The 23,506-nt window shown below is 44.3% G+C and overlaps 1 protein-coding gene across 27 annotated transcripts in view; it reads right to left on the bottom strand.

Moving 5' to 3' along the window:
* FRMD4A (FERM domain containing 4A) overlaps positions 1-23,506 on the bottom strand; it is a 693,055-nt gene that overhangs the window by 199,805 nt on the left and 469,744 nt on the right. For all 27 annotated transcript variants that reach the window (XM_074001073.1, XM_065520301.1, XM_015455575.3 and 24 more), the window contains one exon: positions 15,254-15,319. In XM_074001073.1, coding sequence (XP_073857174.1) covers positions 15,254-15,319 — 66 coding nt within the window. The remainder of the gene's footprint in view (positions 1-15,253; positions 15,320-23,506) is intronic.

Raw genomic sequence — 23,506 nt, forward strand, 5'->3', positions numbered from 1 at the left:
TATCGTGCAAGGAGGTGGTGCCTGGGCTGCTGGGGCATCCCAAGACCCGTGTAACCACTCCCTGCAGAGAGGACACAAGTCAAGGAGCCTCTAGAACTTACTTCAAATTAACTGCATTTAATTCCATCAATTAAAGTGAAACTGTGTGGAAAGGTTATCATTTTTTTCTTGCTCATGAATGTAATTTGGTGAGAATACTGTAGTTGACTAAGGGCTAAGGATTTAGAAATCTTTGTGAGATTTATGTATTTAATGTAGGAGCGTGTGTGTGTGTGTGTGTTATATGAATGTGTGAGTGTGTACGCAAGTGTGTGCATGTTTGCACATGTGTATGTGTGTACATGAGTATATGTATGTGAGTGTGTGTGCGTGTGTGTGGGTGAATATGTGAGTGTGTGTGGTTGCCAGACCCACTAAACTTAACATTGAAGGCTTTAGACATCACAGCAGTCATTAGTTTATATGTTATTAATCTCCAAAAGGTGAGTCAAAGTCAGTGATTTACCCACACTTCTCTAACTCTGTTACTCATCTGTAGTTAAATGAAATGGAGTACTGAGGTCATTATCCTTTTGGAGAATTACTACAGTTTTAAAACACCTTTGTATGAAATACGTATATGTTGGTCTATTGATATTTCTTGTTATTTATAAAAGATTGACACTATTTTAAGAAGAAGAAGGGCCAAAGTAAAGGAAGGCTGATAAAGAATTTTGATAATACCAACATCTGGCTCACTTTATTGTGGTAACATATCTTAGTATCTATCAACAACTTAAAATTTAAGAATCATTGTATTTACTGATCTATTGCTACCCTAAAAGGACTGCATGTGATATTTTAAAATCCTTTTCCCTAAAAGAAAGAAGTTCTTGATCAGTTTGAAGTGGCACTTAGGCATTTCCTGGAGAAAGTGGTTCTCCAGGGAATGGTCAAAGATCACTGGGATTCCAGCTGGCCCTGCTAGTTGCGTGCTCTTCTGAGCCTTGCATAGTTGACGAGAATATGCTTGAATGCCCCTAAACATGTGTCCCACCGTGCACTACAAAATCACACACTGCAATCTCTAGGAAGGATACAGCCCCTATTGGGAAGCAACAGTTAATACATGAACTTGTGGCAATTTCGTTTGTGAGCAATGGACTGGAAAGACCAATCACTGTCTTGTTGATAAGGGATAGAGTATGACTTCAGTACATACCTTCCCACAGATCAAAGCCAATATGATCCATTTGGATGTAATTGTGCTTCAGTATCATTTTCATGTGAAGCATTAAGGATGGGATCATTTATATGATACTGGGACGCAATCATTGAAATCATGTTTTCTATTTTATCCTCAAGAACAATGACTGATTTGACATCATTGGAGCACAAAACCTAGTCCACTCATTTAGATGGTAATCTGAACTCAGTATGAATACATGTGCATATATATTCTGCCTGTCATCCTATGACCTTGACATGTGAGTTATATATGGCGTTGGAGCGATGAGCAGTAATCACCAGTGTTCATGAAAAGATCGGGGAATGACGTGTTGGAAATCTGGAAGGTCGGGCAGTTAAGACATTTTCTGATGGACTGTCAACCAATCACTTGTCAAGTGAACTGATACTGAACTCTATGAATACTCCATGAAGCCTTGCACTAAACCGTATGGAAGACCAAATTATTAGGGATAATAGCATCATAAATTATGGAGCACTTAATACTCTCCTAAATGCTTTCCTCAAAAGCCAAGGTAGTTAACGTTCCCATTTTACACACAAGGTAGCAAAGGCCAGTGACTTGCCTGGGTTACCATAGCTACTAAGCGGTCTGGCCGAGGCCTGTGATCCTAGCCTAAGAGATGCCTGTGCTGTGCCAGACAGTCTTGGGGGCACTTCAGATGTTCTAGTGAATTTAACCCTAATCACAAGTCTATAAGGCAGGTACTAGTTTCAATTTACAGAGAAAATTAGAACAGGAAGACCAGAGGCAGCCAGTGTCCTCCATTTACAGATGAAGAAGCTGAAGGTTAAGGAGGTTGTGCAAATGGCCAAGGTCACGAAGCTGCCAGGCATCAGAGTCAGGTTTTGAAGTGAGCCCAACTGGCCCTAGAGCCTGTGCTCTCAGTGTGCTGGAACCTGCTGGTCCTCCGCAGCCAGGTGGCCTGGTTTTGAATCAGCTCTCTCCCATTTGCTGTGCAACTCTGAATAAGTTACTTAACTTCTCTGTGCCCCAATTTCCTCATCTGAAAAATGGGAATAATAACAGTTACCTACCTCATAGAGTTGTAGGGCTGAAAAGATGACTCGGCACATATTAAACGCTTAGAACAGAGCCTGGTACAGAAACAGGTGTTCAATTAGCTAATGTGATGATTAATCACTAAGCTATATAATTTCCCAAAGCGTTTGAAATATGGTGTATAAAATTCAGGCTCAATCTATTAGGTTGGTGCCAAAGTAATTGTGGTTTTTGCCATTACTTTTAATGCAATTATTTTTGCACCAACTAACTTTTCAGGAATGCTGTTTGCTTATTAGTATAAAGGATGCTTACCTTTTCTTTCATCTGGTTTCTACCTAAAGCAGAGATTTGCAAATCCATAGGAGTCTGCTGGGACCCTTCCAGAGCCTCCCTGTCAGTGAGCTTGGGGGGCAAGGTGATGGGGTTCAGACCCTCTCCATGTGCTTATATTGGACAAAGAATGTTGCAGCAAAAAGAAGTTTGAGAATCGTTGGTCTACAAAACTATGTAGTAGGGTCACATGGTGGCTTCTGTCCATTACTACGGACGCAACTCCCTGCAACTGTACAGTTCAAGGCCCCAGCTCTGCTGGGCAGACTGTGGCGACTGTAATGACATAGGGCTTGCCCAGAGAGTAGGTGGTTTGGGCACAACTGTACTCCTCACCTCTCTGATACACTGTCTCTCGTAAACAGCTCGCAGTCATATCATGCAAGAACTCGAGAGTCAAGAAGAGCAATTCAATAGGATGGGCTGTTGATGGCTCGTGAGCAGGGGTAAGTCACGAAGGAGCCTGGAAGGATGGATAATCTGGTTGTGTCATATAGGACAAATGGGGATGGCCAGGAACATGGAACTAGGCAGGGCGGTGAGGAGCTGCTCTGGTGACAAAGGGCACACAGAGGATGCTGAGTCCAGGGTGGCAAATGTCTACACTGGGGTAAGTATGTGAGAGGAGAAGGAAAGTTGTTCCCTTACCAGGGAAAAAACAGGCAAGACTTAAGGATGTCATTGAGGGGCACAGAAGAAAACTGCCTGGCTCCTACAGCCGGGCCGATTTAGAGAATTGTGGGCTTGCTTTCCAAGCAGGTGCAAGAACAAGATGACCCGTGCTGGAGGAGGAGTGGGAATGACGGGCTTCAGTTGCCATGAAGTGCTGGGGCCACCACCGAGGTGTTCAGTCACCTAGCGGGCAGCCTCAGGGGCGGGACAGGGGCTCTGTCTGGCAAGATATGGAAATCTTCCATATGGCTTTGACAGCTGAACTCTCAGCTCTGTGCTGGGCAAGCCAGGAAGCCAGAAACAGACATTCAAGGGCTATAGGGAAGGCCCGCTGGGGTAGAAGACTCAGAGAAAAATACAGAGCAGCTGAGACTTTCCCAGACCATTGGCTTCCTCCCTCCACCACCAGGGATACCTGGCCAGGCTGCGCTTCTCTCTCAGGGGAGGGGCTCCCTCCCTCTCTCCCTTCCTCCCTCCCTTCCTCCCTTCCACTGGATGGGACAAGTTTGCAGCAGAGGTTGCCAGATGAGTAAATCTGCCTCCTCGTGTCCTCCTGGATCCCCTTACAAGAAAGGACAGGGTCCAGTGGGTGGGATGTGTAGAGAAGGGAAGCCGTCCAAGGCACAGCAGAGCTGAGGAATAACACTCAGCCCGTTTTAGGAAATGGAAGAAGCAGCCACTCCTGGACTTGTAAAAAGTTCTGCAACCAAAATAATCATTCGCCACCTCTAGACAGGAACTCCTAACCCAAATAAAGGGATGCTTAGATCTGTGTAGCACGGTGGTAGACAAATAATAAATATTTACCAAACAAGCAAGTACTTGAATTAAGCAATGTGCCCAAAATCAAACTGTGAGTTATGGATTAATAAAAATGATGATAGCCACAGATTTGTTACCCCTCAGGTCCCTGTTACCCCATCCTTATACTCTACATAGAGGTGTGTGCACACGTGTGTGCCTTTCCCCTGTAAATACAATTGTTTGCATTTTGCTGAACTGCATTGTGAGTTGAGTTTGTTTTAATCTCCCCAATCCCTTCTTATCCCCCCTTGGCAGAGAGATAGAAACTAGGAGCATGTAGTTTAATGTCCTATCCTGAGACTCCCATCTGCACAGTCTCCTCTGGGGCTACCATAGGGAAGATGTGGAAAGGATTTTGTAAAGATATTACAGAACAACATAACTCAGTAGTAAAACGAACAACCCCCTGCAATGTTCTGGAGGGCTAAGTCTTCCCTCCCTTTTTTTCTCTCTCTCTTCACATTTGCTTTGAGCCACATGAAGCTGTCCTCTTAGTAGGACAAAGTCTGCCAAATATTGGCAATTTCAAATGGTTCCAATGAATACATTTTACGACAGGTTAAAATTGGCATCAAAGGGACAAGGGGGCACAGACATGCAGGTGGTCCAGGAAGAAGGGGGAGGGGGGCAGTGGTGCAAAGAAGGGGTGTTGCCAGGCAACCGGCAGCATGGACCCATTAAGCTGGGGAGATGGGGATGGTCTCTTCTCCTCTCCTCAACAAGCACGTGTGTGTGTGTGTGTGTGTGTGTGTGTGTGTGTGTGTGTGTGTATACGGGGTCGGGGGTTCCCTAGATGATCGCATCAATCTGCTGTATCCTGATGCTCAGCCTTCTCTCATAGCCTCTCAGTGAGACTGGAATTCCCCTTTGTTCTAACCAGGGCAAAAAGAGAGCTCACCAACTTTCCCACAAAGGCCTTGGCTGAAGAAGGAAGATGGGTCGTGTCTCCTCCCTCCTCACCAAGGGGGAAACAACTTACCTGCTTGTGCTTCCCAAGAGTCTATTTTATGGACTATTTCTTATTCCTCTACATCACCCAATGCGTTTTTGATTACAGATAGATTTACCATTGCGTTATCTGTCTGGGCTCTACATCTTAACACGTCTTTCTTCACCATGTGCTTTTCAAATGTTAAATATTATCAGCCACCCCCGGGGCCTGGGAAGACATCTGTTTTGCTCATTTGGTGAAGTGCCCAGCTTTGCAGAGAGGAGCCTAATAAATGATGATGGGATCACAGTGAGGTGTGAGGTCAGCCCAAAGTGGGGCTGCCTGAACCCCTTTGGCTCTTGTTTCAGGAGGTGGCCTGGTGGCCTGGGAGGTCCCGGACAGAAGGTTCATAACACCGAGTCCCTCCGTCTGCTCCCAGCTTCTGCATATGCCTTCCCAGCCCTTGGCTGTGACAGTAACTCCTGGTGGATTCAGACCAGACAGGAGCAGATGGCAGACCTGGAGCACGCCTTAGTAGATGGCCCAGCAGGCAGACCACATGAGCCCACCTGCCCACACTGCTCCGTTGGGAAGATATGGAATCAACTGTGTATTCTCTGCTTGGCAACATGCACTTTGGGGGGGATTCCCGCTTTACTTGGTAGAAAACAATCTCTTGCATTTTTTCTTTTTTTGAGATGGTGTTTCGCTCTTGTTGCCCAGCCTAGAGTGCAACGGTGCAATCTCGGCTCACTGCAACCTCCATCACCCAGGTTCAAGCGATTCTCCTGCCTCAGCCTCCTGAGTAGCTGGGATTACAGGCATGCACCACCATGCCTGGCTAATTTTGTATTTTTAGTAGACATGGGCTTTCACAGTTGGTCAGGCTGGTCTCGAACTCCCGACCTCAGGTGACCCACCCGCCTCAGCCTCCCAAAGTGTTGGGATTACAGGCATGAGCCACAGCACCTGGCCATCTCTTGCATTTTTGCAGAAGAATATCATTAACCACAGAAGTCGCTAAGGCTGGTTTATGAGGGTGAATATAAACATGGGTGTGCACCTGTGCATAGAGAATCCAAGTTTAGGCCTGTCGCGGTGGCTCATGCCTGTAATCCTAGCACTTTGGGAGGCCAAGGTGGGTAGATCACCTGAAGTCAGGAGATCGAGACCAGCCTGGCCAACATGGTAAAATCCTGCCTCTACTAAAAATAAAAAAAATAAACTGGGTGTGGTGGCAGGCACCTGTAATCCCAGCTACTCAGGAGGCTGAGGCAGGAGAATCGCTTGAACCCAGGAGGCTGAGGCAAAAGAATCGCTTGAATCCAGGAGGCAGAGGTTACAATAAGTCAAGTAAGCCGAGATCACACCACTGCACCCCAGCCTCAGTGACAGAACGAGACTCCATCTCAAAAAAAAAAGAGAGAACCCAAGTTTATTCATCTATTTTAGGTAGCACTATTACAGTTCTAGATTTTTAAAAAATCATACATGTTTTTTTTCTAGCCCATAATAGCCAGGCTATTTACTTGCCCTCAATGTTATTTTACTGACAGCCCATATTAATGTACTTGACCTTTGAGACGGGATATTACCCGCATTGCTGTCAGACAGAGGAAAGTGACAGGAAGGCAACCATTATTTCATCCACTGCTGTGGAAGTTTCTTTCGCACCCGCTAGCCCGAGGCTTATGCATGACACGGAAGTCCTTCATGACAATGTGTCACATGTTTCAGGCTTTGCCAGATAGGTTAGGTACTGAGTTCCAAGGAATGAAATGACCTGGGTAAGCCCATCTTCAGTTGCAGACCTGAGATAAGGTTCGAAGTCTTTAGTTGCCATCATGTATGGCTCTGGTGTCAGGGGCTGGCGGAGCAGCCATGTTCCAGGTGAACTACTAATAGATCATGTCTCGGGTTTTTATTACATATAGTGGTTACGGTGCAGTGAAAAGAGAATGGGCTATACTATCAGAGGATCTACACTCAAGCTACATATACTTAACTGGCTATGTGACCTTGAGCAAGTTATTTAATCTTTCTGAATTTCTGTTTGCTTGGCACCTACTTTACACAGTTACTGCGAGGATTAAATAAGATATGCTCCATATAAATTCTATAAAGAATTGTAGGCCAGGTGTAGTGGCTCACGCCTGTAATCCCAGCACTTTGGGAGGCCAAGGCGCGTGGATCACCTGAGATCAGAAGTTTAAGAGAAGCCTGGCCAACACACTGAAACCTCATCTCTACAAAAACACAAAAATTAGCCGGGCATGATGGCAGGTGCCTGTAATCCCAGCAACTCTGGAGGCTGAGGTGGGAGAATCACTTGAACCCGGAGGCTGCAGTGAGCCGAGATCACGTCACTGCACTCCAGCCTGGGTGACAGAGCGAGGCTCTGTCTCAAAACAAAACAAAACAAAACAAAACAAAAAGAAAAGGAAAAGAAAAAGAATTGTAAAACATAGTCGTTATTGTGCCAAACATCCAGTATTATATCCATGTAACCCCAAACAATTCTATTGCCTTCATAATATTTTCTCTAGCTTAAATTGTTTTCTATCTTCTATAGCAGGAATCCCCAATCCCTGGGCCATGGACTGATACCAGTCTATGGCCTGTCAGGAATGGGCCACACAGCAGGAGATGAACTGTGAGAGAAGTTTCAGCTGTATTTATAACCTCTCCCCATTGCTTGCATTACTGCCTGAGCCCCGCCTCCTGTCAGATTAGCAGCAGCTTTAGATTCTCGCAGGAGTGCAAACTCTACTGTGAACTATGCATGTGAGGGGTCTAGGTTGCACACTCCTTATAAGAATCTAGGCCAGGTGCGCTGGCTCACGCCTGTAATCCCAGCACTTTGGGAGGCCAAGGCGGGTGGATCATGAGGTCAGGAGATCAAGACCATCCTGGCCAACATGGTGAAACCCTGTCTCTACTAAAAATACAAAAAATTAGTCAGGCGTGTGGTGGCACGTGCCTGTAATCCCAGCCACTCAGGAGGCTGAGGCAGGAGAATCACTTGAACCCAGGAGGCAAAGGTTGCAGTGAGCTGAGATTGCACCACTGCACTGCAGACTGGTGACAAAGCAAGACTTTGTCTCAAATATTTACAAAAAAAAAAAAAAAAAAAAAAAGATTCTAATGCCTGATGCTCTGTCACTGTCTCCAGTCACTCACAGGTGGAATCATGTAGTTGCAGGAAAACAAGCTCAGGGCTCCCACTGATTTGACATTGTGGTGAGCTGTAGAATTATCTCATGATATGTCATAATGTGGTAATCATGGAAATAAAGTACACAATAAATGTAATATATTTGAATCATTCTGAAACCACCCCTACACCCCGTCTGTGGAAAAATTGTCTTTCATGAAACCAGTCCCTGGTGCCAAAAAGGAACATGAGCCACAAAAGTGAGCCCAATATAAGATATTAATTTTTTTTTTTTTTTAAGATGGAGTCTTGCTCTGGTGCCAGGCTGGAGTCCAGTGGCATGATCTCGACTCACTGCAACTTCCACCTCCTGGATTCAAACGATTCTCCTGCCTCAACCTCCTGAGTAGCTGGGACTACAGCCACACACCACCACGCCCGGCTAATTTTTTGTATTTTGGTACAAAAAATTTCACCATGTTGGCCAGGATGGTCTTGATCTCCTGACCTCATGATCTGCCCTCCTTGGCCTCCCAAAGTGCTGGGATTACAGGCATGAGCCACCACACCTGGCCAAGATTTTAATTTTTTAGCCATATTTAAAAGGTTAAAAGGTGAAATTTATTTTATTATATATTTATTTTATCTTAATATATCCAAAATATTATTTTAACATGGACTCACCAAGGCAAAAATCATTTACAAGACATTTTACTTAAGTTTCATAGGAAGTCTTCACAAGCCGGCATGTGATTTATACTTGCCCATAGCTGGCGTGTGATTTATGCTCGCACACATCTCAATTTGCACTGGCCACATTTTGCTCAATGGTCACATGTGGCTGGTGGCTACTGTACCATAAGGTGCAGCTTAGATCTTTCCAAGTGCTTCTGTCTTGGTTGCTTTTTCAGGATTCTGAGCCCAATACACAGCAATAATCTAACTGCTATCTTTAATTCCCTTAGAAAACACGGACTTGGCCGGGCGCGGTGGCTCACGCCTGTAATCCCAGCACTTTGGGAGGCCGAGACGGGCGGATCACGAGGTCAGGAGATCGAGACCATCCTGGCTAACACGGTGAAACCCCGTCTCTACTAAAAAATACAAAAAACTAGCCGGGCGAGGTGGCGGGCGCCTATAGTCCCAGCTACTCGGGAGGCTGAGGCAGGAGAATGGCGTGAACCCGGGAGGCGGAGCTTGCAGTGAGCTGAGATCCGGCCACCGCACTCCAGCCTGGGTGACAGAACGAGCCTCCGTCTCAAAAAAAAAAAAAAGAAAACACGGACTAGTCACAGTTTGCTCCACTTCTCAGAATCATAGGGACACTTTGTGCCTCTGTTTGCACACAGGGGACAGTTGTAAATGTCTTGCCAATGGCCACTAAGGGACTGGGTCAGAGGGGAGAGATGTGGAAATCCTAGGGCAGCTTGGAACTTGGAAAGGAGACGCACACCATGGGGCAGATCCCCTAGAGAAAGCAAGGCGCGAGGTTCATTGTGGCAGAATTGAGGGGATGGAGAGGACTCCTATGTGTAAAGCTCTATCATCAAAGGGAAGAAGGGCCGGGCGTGGTGGCTGTGGCTCACGCCTGCCATCTTAACACTTTGAGAAGGACTATGGCAGGAGGATCACTTGGGCTCTGGAGTTCGAGACCAGCCTGGGCCGCATAGGGAGGCCCTGTCTCTCTAAAAAATTTAAAAAATTAGCAGGGCGTGGTAATGCACATCTGTCAGCCCAGCTACTGGAGAGGCCGAGTTGGGAGGATCACTTCATCCCAGAAGGTTGAGGTTGCAGTGAGCTGTAATCGCGCCACTGCACCACAGCCTGGTTGATGGAGTGAGACCCTGCCTCAAAAAAAAGTGGGGGCCAGGTGCGGTTCGCTCATGCCTGTTATCTCAGCACTTTGCAGGAGGCTGCAGTGGGTAGGTCACCTGAGGTCAGCAATTCGAGACCAGCCTGGTCAACATGGCGAAACCCTGTCTCTACTAAAAATACAAAATTAGCCGGGCGTGGTGGTGCAGGCCTGTAGTCCCAGCCACTCGGGAGGCTGAGACAGGAGAATCATTTGAACCCAGGAAGCAGAGGTTGCAGTGAGCCAAGACTGCAACACTGCACTCCAGACTGGGTGATAGAGCAAGACTCTGTCTCAGAAAAAAAAAAAAAAAAAAAAAAAAAAAAAATGAGTGGGGGTGGGGAAGAAATTCAGCCAACCACTCATCTAAAGTGATGGGGAGAAGCACTGAAACGAAGCCTGCCTAGCAGTAGAAGGTCAGGTCAGTTTTTCTGGCGTTGGGCTGGCTCCCTGTGAGACAGGATATCTACAGTCTCACAAGCCTCAAGTGAACCAAATAAGGAAGGGCCACACCTCAGCCATTCCATTCTAGTGAAAATCCACTCTATTTTTATGAAGGTCAAGAGAAAGAGTCCAGAATTTTTCCTACTAACGGCTTCCTGTACCCCATCTAGCAACTCTCACTGTTCGGAAATTCTTACTTAAATCATTCTCACTATGGCTAAAGCACACGTCCCTTTCTCTGCTGTCAAAATGCTCCCCCAAATATACATTCGGGTCAGAAAATAAATGAAGAAAATAATTGTCGAGTAGCAAGGATATGACAACGAGACTTGGGGAGTTCAGCTGACCACAAAACATGCTCTGCCCCCCATATCTGGTTATAGCATCCTCCAGAAGAGGCAGCTCCAAGACTGAGATGAGGATGTCTCCTCTCATTTTGATGAAGGCTTTTTTTCTTTTTGAGACAAAGTCTTGCTCTGTTGTCCAGGCTGGCGTGCAGTGGTGTGATCTTGGCTCACTGCAACCTCCGCCTCCCAGGTTCAAGTGATTCTCCTACCTCATCTTCCCGAGGAGCTGGGATTACAGGTGTGCACCACCATACCGAGCTAAATTTTTTTTGTATTTTTAGTAGAGGCGGGGTTTCACCATGTTGGCCAGGCTGATCTCGAACTCCTGACCTCAAGTGATCCACTCTCGTTGGCCTCTGAAAGTGCTGGGATTACAGGTGTGCGTCACCGCATCTGGCCTGATGAAGGCTTTTTTAAAAGTACATTTCCAACTGGTGGAAACAATTTTGGAAGACAGAGCAGAAGATGCTCTCTGCGGGCTGAACTGGAGGGCAATCTGTCTATGCAACCTGCATGTATCCATAGCCAAGGCTGCAGGTATGCTCTCTGCCTAAATGCTCACGTCATCTTCTAGCTGCTTTTAAGTGGAATTTCAGGACTTAAGGAGCTACCTGGTAAAGATGTGGGTGTCAGGAAATTGCCTGTGCATTTAGGGATGAGCCTCTCGAATATTAATTCCTAGTACGTCACTCTTGACTGCCCTCCCCTACTGTGAGTAACGTGTGATATTCTCAGAGCAACAGAGGATTTGGAAGCACAGATTTCACTTGGTAATTTCAAAATGCTATATGGAATAAGCATGAAACATTAGGATGACAGTCATTTTTTTCTCTGCAACCCAGAGGAGGGAAATATGACGCTTGGAGTGGCCGAGTTTACAGTGCTGCCTGAAATTATCTGTGTGGTTGTCTGCTACTGCATCCTCCTGGCAAGAGGCAACTGGGGAGTCGGTTTGGATGCCATCAGCTTTCTTGACGAACATTGATGCCACAGAAGCTCCCCTGCTGCTGAAGATCTGAGGTGTAGCCTTTGATGAGCCTCCTATCCTAACAGTGGCTAAAAACTAACCTCCCCCATCCGCTCCATCTTATTAATACCTTTCAGTCAGTCACCCTCATGCAAACCCTTTTACTTATCTGGGGGAGAGAAACACTTGCTCTAAACCTGACTCGCCATGTTACAAACCTTGTCAGGTCAATGTAAGTGCCTTTTCCATCCATCCCCTCCCCCTACAGCTCCAGGTCAAAAGATCAGGAAAGGCATTACTTTGTCTAAGGCTTACTACAAATATTCTGAAATTATTCTTAACAATATTGGTCTCAGTGTTTAATATATTTTGATGACTAAAGTATAAATGAACCTGAAGGCTACCACTCTCTGAATGTACAATATGAAAGAGTTTAGGTCAAACATTTTATTAAAAACTTAGAGCTGGGTCCAAAAGAGCTACAGAATCCAGATTCCCTTTAGAGAGGATACCGCCCAACAGATAGAATCCCGGGCAACAGAATTTTGCAGAGGAGAAAAAAAGAGTGATAGATTCAAGCTGCCTTTCATTCACTAGTTTTAATGTTGTTTCTCCAAGTTTTGCTAAAGCCCATTCTGCAATTAAATTATAATCTTTCCATATATATAAATATAAATATATATATATGTATTTAGCTTAACACACATGAACACTATCTATCTATCTATCTATCTATCTATCTATCTATCTATCTATCTATACATAGATACACATACTATCAATACCTAGCCAAATAGTGTGTGTATCTATGTATAGGTAGTGTGTATATCTCTCAATGTACAGATAGTATGTGTATCTACAGATAGACAGGTGTGTGTGTGTGTGTGTGTGTGTGTGTGTGCATGAAGCTACATTCCCTATGAAGCAACTGGTACTCTGGCAAGAAGTCTTTGGGGGAAGTAGTGCCAAGGCATCTTAGGGTTTATCCATTCTTTCATTCAACAAGTCTTTACTTAGTGACGTTACGTGCCTGACCCTGGGCTAGGTACTGGGGATACACCATGATGCAGACACAGACCTAGCCCTCAAACTGTCGGGGGCTCCAGGAAGTGGTAACAAGTACACAACCAATGACAGCGAGGCGTGGCCATCTCATAAGAAAGGAACTCAGGACAGACTAGTCGGAGGGGGTCAGGGAAAGCATTGGTGGGGGGTATCTTCCAAGTTGTGAAATAAAGACCTAAGAGACACCAGCCAGGTCCAGGATGTGGGGGTGTTGGAAGGAGCATGTTCCAGGAAGAGAGAATAACACGGGAAGTCTGTTCTATAAAGCGGTGGGAAAAACATGAACTTCTCTCGTTTGTCTAATTCAACATTTTCTTGATTTTATAGGGTTGAGGGTAACTGTTCCCAAACTGCGCACATCAGTAATTAAATCTATTTCTTTCTCAAAGCAGGCTGGCCAAGAGATAGTTTTTGAACTGCCATTTGAGATCTCATTTCCTATCCCAGAAGGTGGCTTCTTTCTAAACCTCCAAGCTTCGATTCAGGAAAAGCATGTAAAATACAACAGACCACTCGCCTATAAACTCTTTACACTGACTCTTGGCAATTTGAAGCTTCGAATGTTTCTCAGTTAACGATTCTGCTAATTAATGAGATCTCACTCAATTTGATGGTTTCCCTTTATTGCCTCACTCTTCCAAATTCAAACCACAAATTTGACTTTTAATGACTTTAGGCCATGGAATCGAGCCTAAAACGGCCATAATCTAAAATGCAGGAGAACCCTGTATATAGGGATACGTTAATCACAGCATTTATTTGTAATAGTGGGAAAATTATTTTTTTAATCCCTTAAATATACTCAAATGGGGACATGATTAGATAATAATTGTATATCAATTTCTAGAATTTATGCAGCTGTTCCTGAAAATGACAATTTACAGTCACTTAGAAAATGTTAGTGAAAGACAATGGTAAGTGGAAAAATAAGATATGCAGAATTATACATATACATTTCTTGTATGATTACAGTCATGTGTAATAACAGTCATGACTGTAATCATACAAGAAATATAAATATGAAAAATGCTGGAAAGAAATCCACCAAAATGAGAACAGCACTTGAATTATTAGTGTTATGTGCTTATGAGCCTTTTTCCTATTTTCTGTTTCCTATATTGCATTTATAAAGCCTTTATCATTTGAATCCTATTAAAAGTATTAACGCAAAGTCCGCAGTTTGAACACTTTCAATTCCAAGCAGCATGTACAAGGTGACACGAGACAAAAGTGTCTACATGTGAATTTCCCCTTTGAAGTATCATCACTTCCCCCATGAGCAGGTGGCATCCTCTCAACCCACTGATAAATTGCAGCTCCTTCACAACTAAATGTGATCGAAAGTGAGACACAATGCCCTAGGACCCGGAGATAGACATCTAAGAACAAACAGCAAGCAAATGTAATAAAAATTGGCATTGAACAACAGATCTGGAATGGTAAACTTTTTAAGTCAGAGTTGGAGACACCATTCTTTAGAGCTTTGGGTCAAACAATGGTCTGTTTAAGAACAAGTTGAAAAAGACGAGGGTGTGTGATTCCAATTACTTCTCCAACTTTGCTGACACTGATGTGTTCTTAGTTGGAATTAATTGATTGATTTCCTGCATCTCAGTTTCTCCAGATGCTCACAAGTGATGCCAATGTCAACCTATGGGATGGGGTAAGAAGGGGGTTGCTTAGCACTTAGAAAGAGGACAGAGATTTTTCCTCTTTAATCTCAACTGGAAAAGAAAAGAAAAGAACAAATCTTTATGCCAGGCACGGTGGCTCACATCTATAATCCCAGCACTTTGGGAAGTCAAGGTGGGCAGATCACCTGAGGTCAGGAGTTCAAGACCAGCCTGACCAGCATGGAGAAACCCCGTCTCAACTAAAAATACAAAAAATTAGCAGGGCATGGTGACATATGCCTGTAATCCCAGCTACTCGGGAGGCTGACGCAGGAGAATCACTTGAACCCGGGAGGCGGAGGTTGCCGTGAGCCAAGATCGCCCCACTGTACTTCAGCCTGGGCAACAAGAGCGACACTCTGTCTCAAAACAAAACAAAACAAAACAAAAAAACAAAAAGAGCCAAACCTTTTTCTATTCCCTCTGAGCAAGGAAGACTAAATCAATTTTAGTTACAGCAAGAGCTATTTAGGTTACATTGTAGTTAACTCCTTCCAGGCAGAAAGAATAGCTAATGGCATTGTGGAATTTCCTTTTCTAGAAATTTGTAACAATAGGCTAGATGTACATCTGGCCTTGGATGCCTTAGGCTGGTGTACAGACACACCAAAATAGCACACACACAAAACACCCTGGTGTGTCCTAGTCATTCTCTCACAGATATTAACAGACAGAGATTTAAAAGCAGTTTACCATATCCCCCTTCATCCCCTGCTGGATCAAGGTCTGAAACCACATCAGTTGCCAAAGAAACTCAGAAAATTGACCAAAAGTGATTTACCTGTACTAGGAGTTCCAGCTTCCTGTCATCAAGAAGATGTACTTGACATCGGCGGCCCTCCGTCATCTAAGAGGGAAGAGAAATGGTAATCACTGAGAGTCTAGCAGCCAGACAAAGGGTTAGAGGGTTGCCGACGCTGCGCTCTGCTAGGCATATTCCTCCGGACAAAACTTCTTATGGGAGTCGGCACTGTATAATGCCAGGAATTGGAAATATCAGTTCGTTCAATCATTCCAGAATATCTATTGAGGCCGGGCGCGGTGGCTCATGCCTGTAATCCCAGTGGGTGGATCACCTGAGGTCGGGAGTTTGAGACCAGCCTGACCGACATGGAGAAACCCTGTCTCTACTAAAAATACAAAATAAGCCGGGCGTGGTGGTGGGCACCTGTAGTCCCAGCTACTCGGGAGGCTGAGGCAGGAGAATTGCTTGAACCCAGGAGGTGGAGGTTGCAGTGAGCTGAGATCATGCCACTGCACTCCAGCCTGGGCAACAAGAGTGAAACTCCGTCTCAAAAAAAAAAAAAAAAAAAAAAGAAGAAGAAGAAAATATCTATTGAGCACAGCCAGGCACTTTTCTGGGAGCTAGGTGTACTGCGGCACACGAGACAAAGTTCCCATCCTCATGAAGCTTATATTCTAATAAGGGAGATGTAAAACAAACTAGCAAATACATATATAACATATTCTCAGGGGTGGTAGGTGTTGTTCATTCTTTACTTAGTCTTCCATTCAATAATTGTACCCGCATGCATTAGGGACGGAGCTCAGGATCCAATCTCTGCCTCCTCCTCATTTATCCCACTTGCTGGTATCCAGAAAGCAGATGACCACCCACCTGGCAATGAATTTGATGTCTGTGTTAGTTAATCAGCCCCCTTCTTGCGCATGACCTGATTCCCTACAGTGCTGTCACCAATAACAGAAAAGCACTGGAGACAAGAGCCCACAGGCAAATCCAACCCCTGTCCCTTGTGCCTTTCAGGACTGAAATCTCTGAGTGGTATAACAGAAAGCCTGGGAGACCCAAGTCTAGTCTTGGCCCTGCTGGTTACAAGGGGCTGCAGGACTCCGGACAAGTCACCGTTCATCTCCATGCCCCTGTCTCATATACAAAAATAAATGGGCCGAGTCCAGTGGGGTACTGGTGAATGTTTAACAACTGGCTTTCTGGAAGGCAAAAGCCTGATTTGCAGCATTTGCTGGAGCCTGGCATCACCCTCCAAGGAAATCCTTTGAAGAACAAGGCTTCTCATGGATATCAACTGGTGACCGTTGTAACCATAAATTGTCTTGCTGCACTCTAAATACCTTCCCCATGTCTGATTTCAAGCTACTGTCATGACAACACTGCTAGGAATTCCAACATACAGATACAACAGACAAATATAACCTCAGCTCATAGAAAACAGGTAAGTGCCGTAAAAACAATTAGGAAGGGATAGTTTTTTTGTTTTTTGTTTTGTTTTGTTTTTTTGAGACAGAGTCTCGCTCTGTCGCCCAGGCTGGAGTTCAGTGGCGCGATCTCGGCTCACTGCAAGCTCTGCCTCCCAGGTTCACGCCATTCTCCTGCCTCAGCCTCCCGAGTAGCTGGGACTACAGGCGCCCGCCACCACGCCTGGCTCATTTTTTGTATTTTAATAGAGACAGGGTTTCACAGTGTTTGCCAGGATGGTCTCGATCTCCTGGCCTCGTGATCCGCCCGCCTCAGCCTCCCAAAGTGCTGGGATTACAGGCTTGAGCCACCACGCCTGGCCGGGATAGATTTTTATTACCTTTGTTTGTTAGTGCCATGTGTTTAAGCCTGTGTATAGAATTTCATTTTAACAATGGCTATGCTTTACAATTGGCACCCTGCATTCCTGAAAATGCAGCAGTTGGCTCTCACAGACTAGTATGAAATAGCTCCAACACGACTGTCTGGACCAGATGACACGTAAGTTTCCTTCCTTGTACTTCTTTAGAGGAAATCCTTTAGAGAACTCAACGCCTATTTTATATGACTCTAGAGTCCCCACTAAATACAAGTTCTTTTCCCCAGCTAACTGGCCACTTTAAGCAGATCTAAAGAAAGGATGCGCATGAGCAGATCCTGGCCTTGTCTCCTTGTCCAGCCACGAGGGTCCTTCTCATAAACCTTTCCTCCAGGAAAGATAAAAAAGACAGTCTCAGATGAGACACAGTCTTGCCTTTACACACTTAGCACAGTGCCTGGCCCTAAGGGAGCTCTTATTTTAATTTTTTTTTTAGACAGAGTCTTGCTCTGTTGTCTAGGTTGGGGTGCAGTGATGCAATCTCAACTCACTGTAACTTCCACTTCCCAGACTCAAGTGATACTCCCACCTCAGCCTCCTGAGTAGCTGGGACTACAGAACAGTCTCGTTTCTCTCATGCGCCACGGGACGTACCAACTCTCCAGGCTAAAAATAACCCTGACATTTCTCAAGGCCTGTTAGGTCTGGAGCTGCTATCCCGACGAAAATGAGCGTCTCTGCAAATGGAAGCAGGTGGCGGCACAGTCGCGGGCCGAGGGTGCCTACTGCACTCACCGCTCAGTCCCACCCAGTGGCCAGCCGGCCTGCGTCCTTCATGACCCTCTCCTTGACCCTCAGCTCCTGGTGACCGGGAGTTATGGACTGGATTGTGTTCCCCTAAAACTCATATGGTGAAGCCCTAACCCCCAATGTATTTGCAGGCAGGGCAAGATTAAATAAACAACAAAAAAAGACAGTCTCTTTTCTTCTGGTTCAACAGGGATTATTCACTAATTGTCAACATATCCAAAGCTGTCATGAAATCCTATGAGAAAATTATCTTATTCCCTCCTCTAAAGAAGTCATCCCATATTCCCATCAAGTCAGGTTACCCTTGTTTTGGGATCTAACTCAACACAGCATGTCCTGCTTACACGGGGGCTAATCTCAACGTCTCTTGATTCTGAGTTACAACAATTACTCAGCAGCCCCCAGCTCTGAGAAAAATCAAGAAAAGTTTCACATATTCATAAGCCCTCCAACGAACAGATTAAAAACAGAGGAAAAACTTCAACCCAAAGCCTTGCCATTCTGCACATATAAGTCAAAGCAGGCCACTGTGGACATTTGATGGGTCTATGCAAAGTCCTTACTCACCTGTTGAACCCTTAACTGCAGGTGTTAATTGCCTTAGCAGGAAAACGGGCTCAAGTCCTGTTAGAATCCATCAGCCTTGCACAGAGTAAGCATCTTCACTGATTGACTTAATTTTTAAAAACCCATCAGCTTCCTTTCAATCATTCCCTAAGTTCAATGAAAGCCATTACAATTTTAAATTAGACTGAAATAGGTGCTGCTATACCAACATGTATAAATGATTCCTTCTTCAAAAAAGTACATCAGAAATGTTAATTTCAAGTTTCAATAGGGCAGATAATAGCAATTGCACAGGTACTTTAGATAAAGTTTTCGAGCTACACTGATTCAGTTCTCATTAGAAAGAACCTAAGGTTAATAGAGTAAAAGTTTTAAGAAGGAAAATGGTATCACATCCAGAAAGTTCCATGAAATTCTTTTAAAACTTTAGTCATAGATTTGAGAAAAGTCTCGACTGAGAATAGGGCAGAGTTTTAAGGAAGAAATGCTGTTTGTTTTCTGCATTATAAAACAGTTTTGAGCTTCATTTTATCATAAAAGGTTAAGGGTGTAAACATGCTCTTGAGTTACTTAATCACAGTCTAATAAATTTTATGAAAACAAACTGGTATCTGAAAGACATTATTGGCTCAAATAAAGTTTTAATCGCAGTAATAAAGAAGATGAAACGTATCATTTTCTCGAAATATTTCCAAACTCACAAAGTTCACACTCACACTTAAAGGTCTTCCCTGAGGTTCTCATTTTCATCTGAAAAAAATAATCCTCATTACGTAAAACAATCTCACCTCATCTGCTCAGCAATTTAAGGAAGTAACTATGTATCATGATGTTGGTATCCACCCTAGGTCTTCCAATTTCTTTCCTCTTCCCAACAGTCATTCCTGGGAAATTTACAAACATACTCCATATTTTAATGCCTCCCTGTAGAAAGCAAAATGTCTCTGCAAAGAGTCAGCACAGAGAAGTGTCTCAACAGACTCACCTTTGAATCATCATGTTTTTGAAGGTACAACTTTCTTTTGACAGCACTGCTGCGGTTTATTTTTCAAAAGCGAGCACCTGCCTGTTGTTCCATACTCAAGTAAGGTTCGAGTATCTTGTTCTTATCATCAGTTCAGAGAAGCTTCACCATTCTGGGTGTGCACAAAGAATTGACATCTGTAGCTTTGTCTGACTTGCCAGGTACACTGAAATTTTCTTTTCAATACTAACAATTCTGAAATAATACTGCTTTCCCTTGTTTTGTTTTGTTTTGATTTTTTCCTTTCCAGCTGTTCAGACACTACTGGAGCCCTGGCATCACCCTCAAAGGAAATCCTTTAGAGAACAAGGTTTCTCATAGTTGTCAACTGGCGACCATTCCAATAACCAATTGCCTTGCTACAATACAATTCTAGCCCACGCAAAGGCCTGCCAAGTGCCCTGTGATTCTAAAGGAAATATGAAAAAGTGTTATTTTGAAAGTGAAGTGTCTGCCCCAATCTATCCAACTTTGCTGCTCAGGTACACTCTGACATGAAGACTGTGCAGAAACATGTAAACACATTTATGATACTAGCTTCAGTGACCGCAGCAGACTATCATTGATACGTATCCTGGCCCGGCGCGGTGGCTCATGCCTATAATCCTAGTCCTTTGGGAGGCCGAGGCAGGTGGATTACCTGAGCTCAGGAGTTAGAGACCAACCTAGGCAACATGGCAAAACCCCGTCTCTACTAAAAATACACACACACACACACACACACACACACACACACACACAAATTAGCCAGGCATGGTGGCACACACCTGTAGTCCCAGCTACTCGGGAGGCTGAGGCACGAGAATTGCTTGAACCCAGGAGGTGGCGGTTGCAGTGAGCCAAGATTGTGCCACTGTATTCTAGCCTGGGTGACAGAGTGAGACTCTGTCTCAAAAAAAATAAATAAATAAATAAATAAAAAAAATATATTTATGTATCCTAATTGTCATGCACGTGGACAGGGATTAAGAGGCAAAAACAAAAATATGGGAGTAGACATGCAACAGTATTAGGCTTCTGGGTGGTTTAGCCTACTCCACCTCATCCAAATATGACTTAACATGTTACTTTTATTTTTTTTTTCAGTTAAAAAAGTGTAAAAAAGAAATTTATCTAGAAAGATGAATGACCCTATTTGAGGTCAGGCATAGGAAATGGAGCACAAGCAGTTTCTTTCCCAGTAAATTTTGGATTGCCTATCTTTTTAACAAATAAAATTAAATGTTAACAGATAAATGAGAATGAGTTGTCATGTAAGCCAGAATACTTAAGATTGAACCCCTGACATATTCTCACACTGCAGACAGAATTAATGGTAAGCCAGGCCAGGCTCAGTGACTCATGACTGTCATCTCAACTCTTCGAGAGGCCAAGGAGGGAGGATCATTTGAGGCTAGGAGTTTGAGACCAGCCTGGGCAACAGAGCAAGACCCCATCTCTACAAAAAAATTAAAAAATGAGCCAGGCATGGGGTGCACACTTGTAGCCCCATCTACTCCAGAGGCTGAAACAGGAGGACTCCATGAGCCCAGGAGTTGGAGGCTGCAGTGAGCTATGATCCTGCCACTGCTCTCCAGCTTGGGCGACAGAGTGAGACCGTATCTCTAAAAAAAAAAAAAAAAAAGAATGGAAAGTCCATTTTGATCAGAAGTACTTTTGAGAGTGCAGATTTTGGAAAGAGGGATTTATAAATACATATTTTTGAGGGTATTGTCTGCAATAGCCTGATATATCATTAATGGCAGAAGGAATAATTGTTCATACGTACCAGGGGAGTCTCTGCTATGAGGCCTCACTAAAATAACTAACCAGCAATAACAAATGGTGATTTCAGGATGTCTTGTAATATGGAGAGGTGAAGGGTACCCAGAGCAGAGGTGAAATTGAATTTTTCTGGTTTAGGTTTAAATTGGAAACAGTCATAAAACAGCAACTTCGGAACATTCTGCTGCCCACACCACAACGGGACGTGGAAAGTAACAGAATTCAAGGTTTGGCAAAGTCTTCTCTCTCTCTCTTTCTCTCTCTTTGTGAGATGGAGCCTCATTTTATTGCTCAGGCTGGAGTGCAGTGGCGCGATCTCTGCTCACTGCAACCTCCGCCTCCTGGGTTCAAGCGATTCTCCTGCCTCAGCCTCCCAAGTAGCTGGGATTACAGGTGACCGCCACCACGCCTGGCTAATTTTTTGTATTTTTAGTAGAGATGGGGTTTCACCATGTTGGCCAGGCTGGTCTCGAACTCCTGACCTCAGGTGATCCACCCGCCCTGGCCTCCCAAAATGCTGGGATTACAGGCGTGAGCCACCGCACCTGGCCTGCAAAATAATTTCTATGCCATGGTATATGCCTGTGCAGGAGTTGCTGAGAAGAAAGAATCCTAGTTCCACTGTTTAGAAGGTTTTTGTTTCATTTTGGTTTTTATTTATTTTTTTAAGACAGGGTCTTGCTCTGTTGCCCAGGCTGGTGTGCAATGGTGTGATCTTGACTCACTGCAGCCTCAACCTCCTAGGCTCAATTGATCCTCCTGCCTTGGCCTCCCAGACAAATGCTGGAATTACAGGAGTGATCCACCACTCCCAGCTTACTTCATCTTTTTAAGCCTTGTTCCTTGTCTGTAGAAGAGGGATAGAATAGCTTCTACCTCATAGGAACTCTGCAATTATTAAATTAACTAATGTTTGGAAATTTCTTAGTGCTGTATCTGGTACAAAGTATATACTCATCACAATGTTAGCTGTTAATTATTATCAGTTGTATGGTTTTGGAAATACTTACTATGTGTTGAACCCATAGTCCTCGTACGACAAGAGGTAGGTATTATCAGGCTCATCTTGTTTTATGTTATTTTTATAGACAGGGTCTTGCTCTGTCTCCTAGGCTGGAGTATAGGGGCGCTATCATAGCTCACTGGAGCTTTAACCTCCCAGGCTCAAGCGATCCTCCCACCTCAGCCTCCTGAGTATCTGGGACTACAGGCTCGCACCAGCATGCCCAGCTAACTGTGTTTATTTTTTGTAGAGACACGTCTCACTATGTAAATTCTTGGACTTCAGTGACCTCCCCACCTTAGCCTCCCAAAGTGCTGGGATTACAAGCATAAGCCACCATGCCTGGCCTAAAGCATTTTTATAGAAATGTAATGCAGTTGTGCAAATTGATCCTGAACCCAGGAAAAAACATGTGTTTTTTAAAACAAAAACTAAAAAATAGTCAATTGACACATGTATTCTCTTAGTTTCCTGAGGCTAATTTACACTGAAACTATTACAGGGAAGACACTGTGGTGTGGGGCTGAAGGAGGGGATGGTGAGGGAGCAGAGCTGTTTAGTGAGATGTTCACAGACCTGCCAAAAAATTTTTTTAGTCTAGTTACCAATTGCCTACTCGTTGACGTCCCTGTGAAAAGCAAGCCATCAAGTTGTTTCTCATATTCATTCTTGAGACAATACATTTACAAGACAATAAAATAAGCAATATTAATGACTCACTAGAATTGCACAAAACAAAGAATTAACCTTCCAAGACACACTTCATTTAGGAAAATTACCAATACTCCCCAAACCACCTGAGATGCTATCCTTTAAAACTTAGTCATCAGACAGAAAATGTAGATTTCAAAAGCCAAGGCCCTACCAGTGACTTACTGCTGACAGCACGTCTTCCCCGAGTACAGTCCCTTAAACTTCAACCACAAGACACCCTGAGGATGTCGGATGCAGGACAGCAGCCCCTCGTGATCTGACCTCTGACCCAGGCCGTTGTGTGGCTCAGAAGGAAATTCCAAGGCCATGACTACAACTTCCCGGCATAAGTCATTGTTGGTGCCCCCGGGTACTGGGTCACCTCAAGAGCCACATCTTTCTCTCTACTTCAGTTTCCTTCACAGAAAAATGAAGACTCAAAGTCCAATCTAGGTACCCAAATGTTGCAAGACCACAAAATCTCAATAATCATAAAGCACATCTCTGCCAGGAGGAGAGGAATGAATGCCACGCGGCTACAGCAACCTCAAGAAATTCACAGGAAATATACACATGGAAAGAAAGGACTTCAGGCAATTTAAAATTTGTTAAAAATATTAATCCCTGCACTGTAATCAC

The sequence above is a fragment of the Macaca fascicularis genome, chromosome 9 (genome assembly GCF_037993035.2).
Source record: "Macaca fascicularis isolate 582-1 chromosome 9, T2T-MFA8v1.1".
In the NCBI taxonomy this organism is placed as follows: domain Eukaryota; kingdom Metazoa; phylum Chordata; class Mammalia; order Primates; family Cercopithecidae; genus Macaca; species Macaca fascicularis.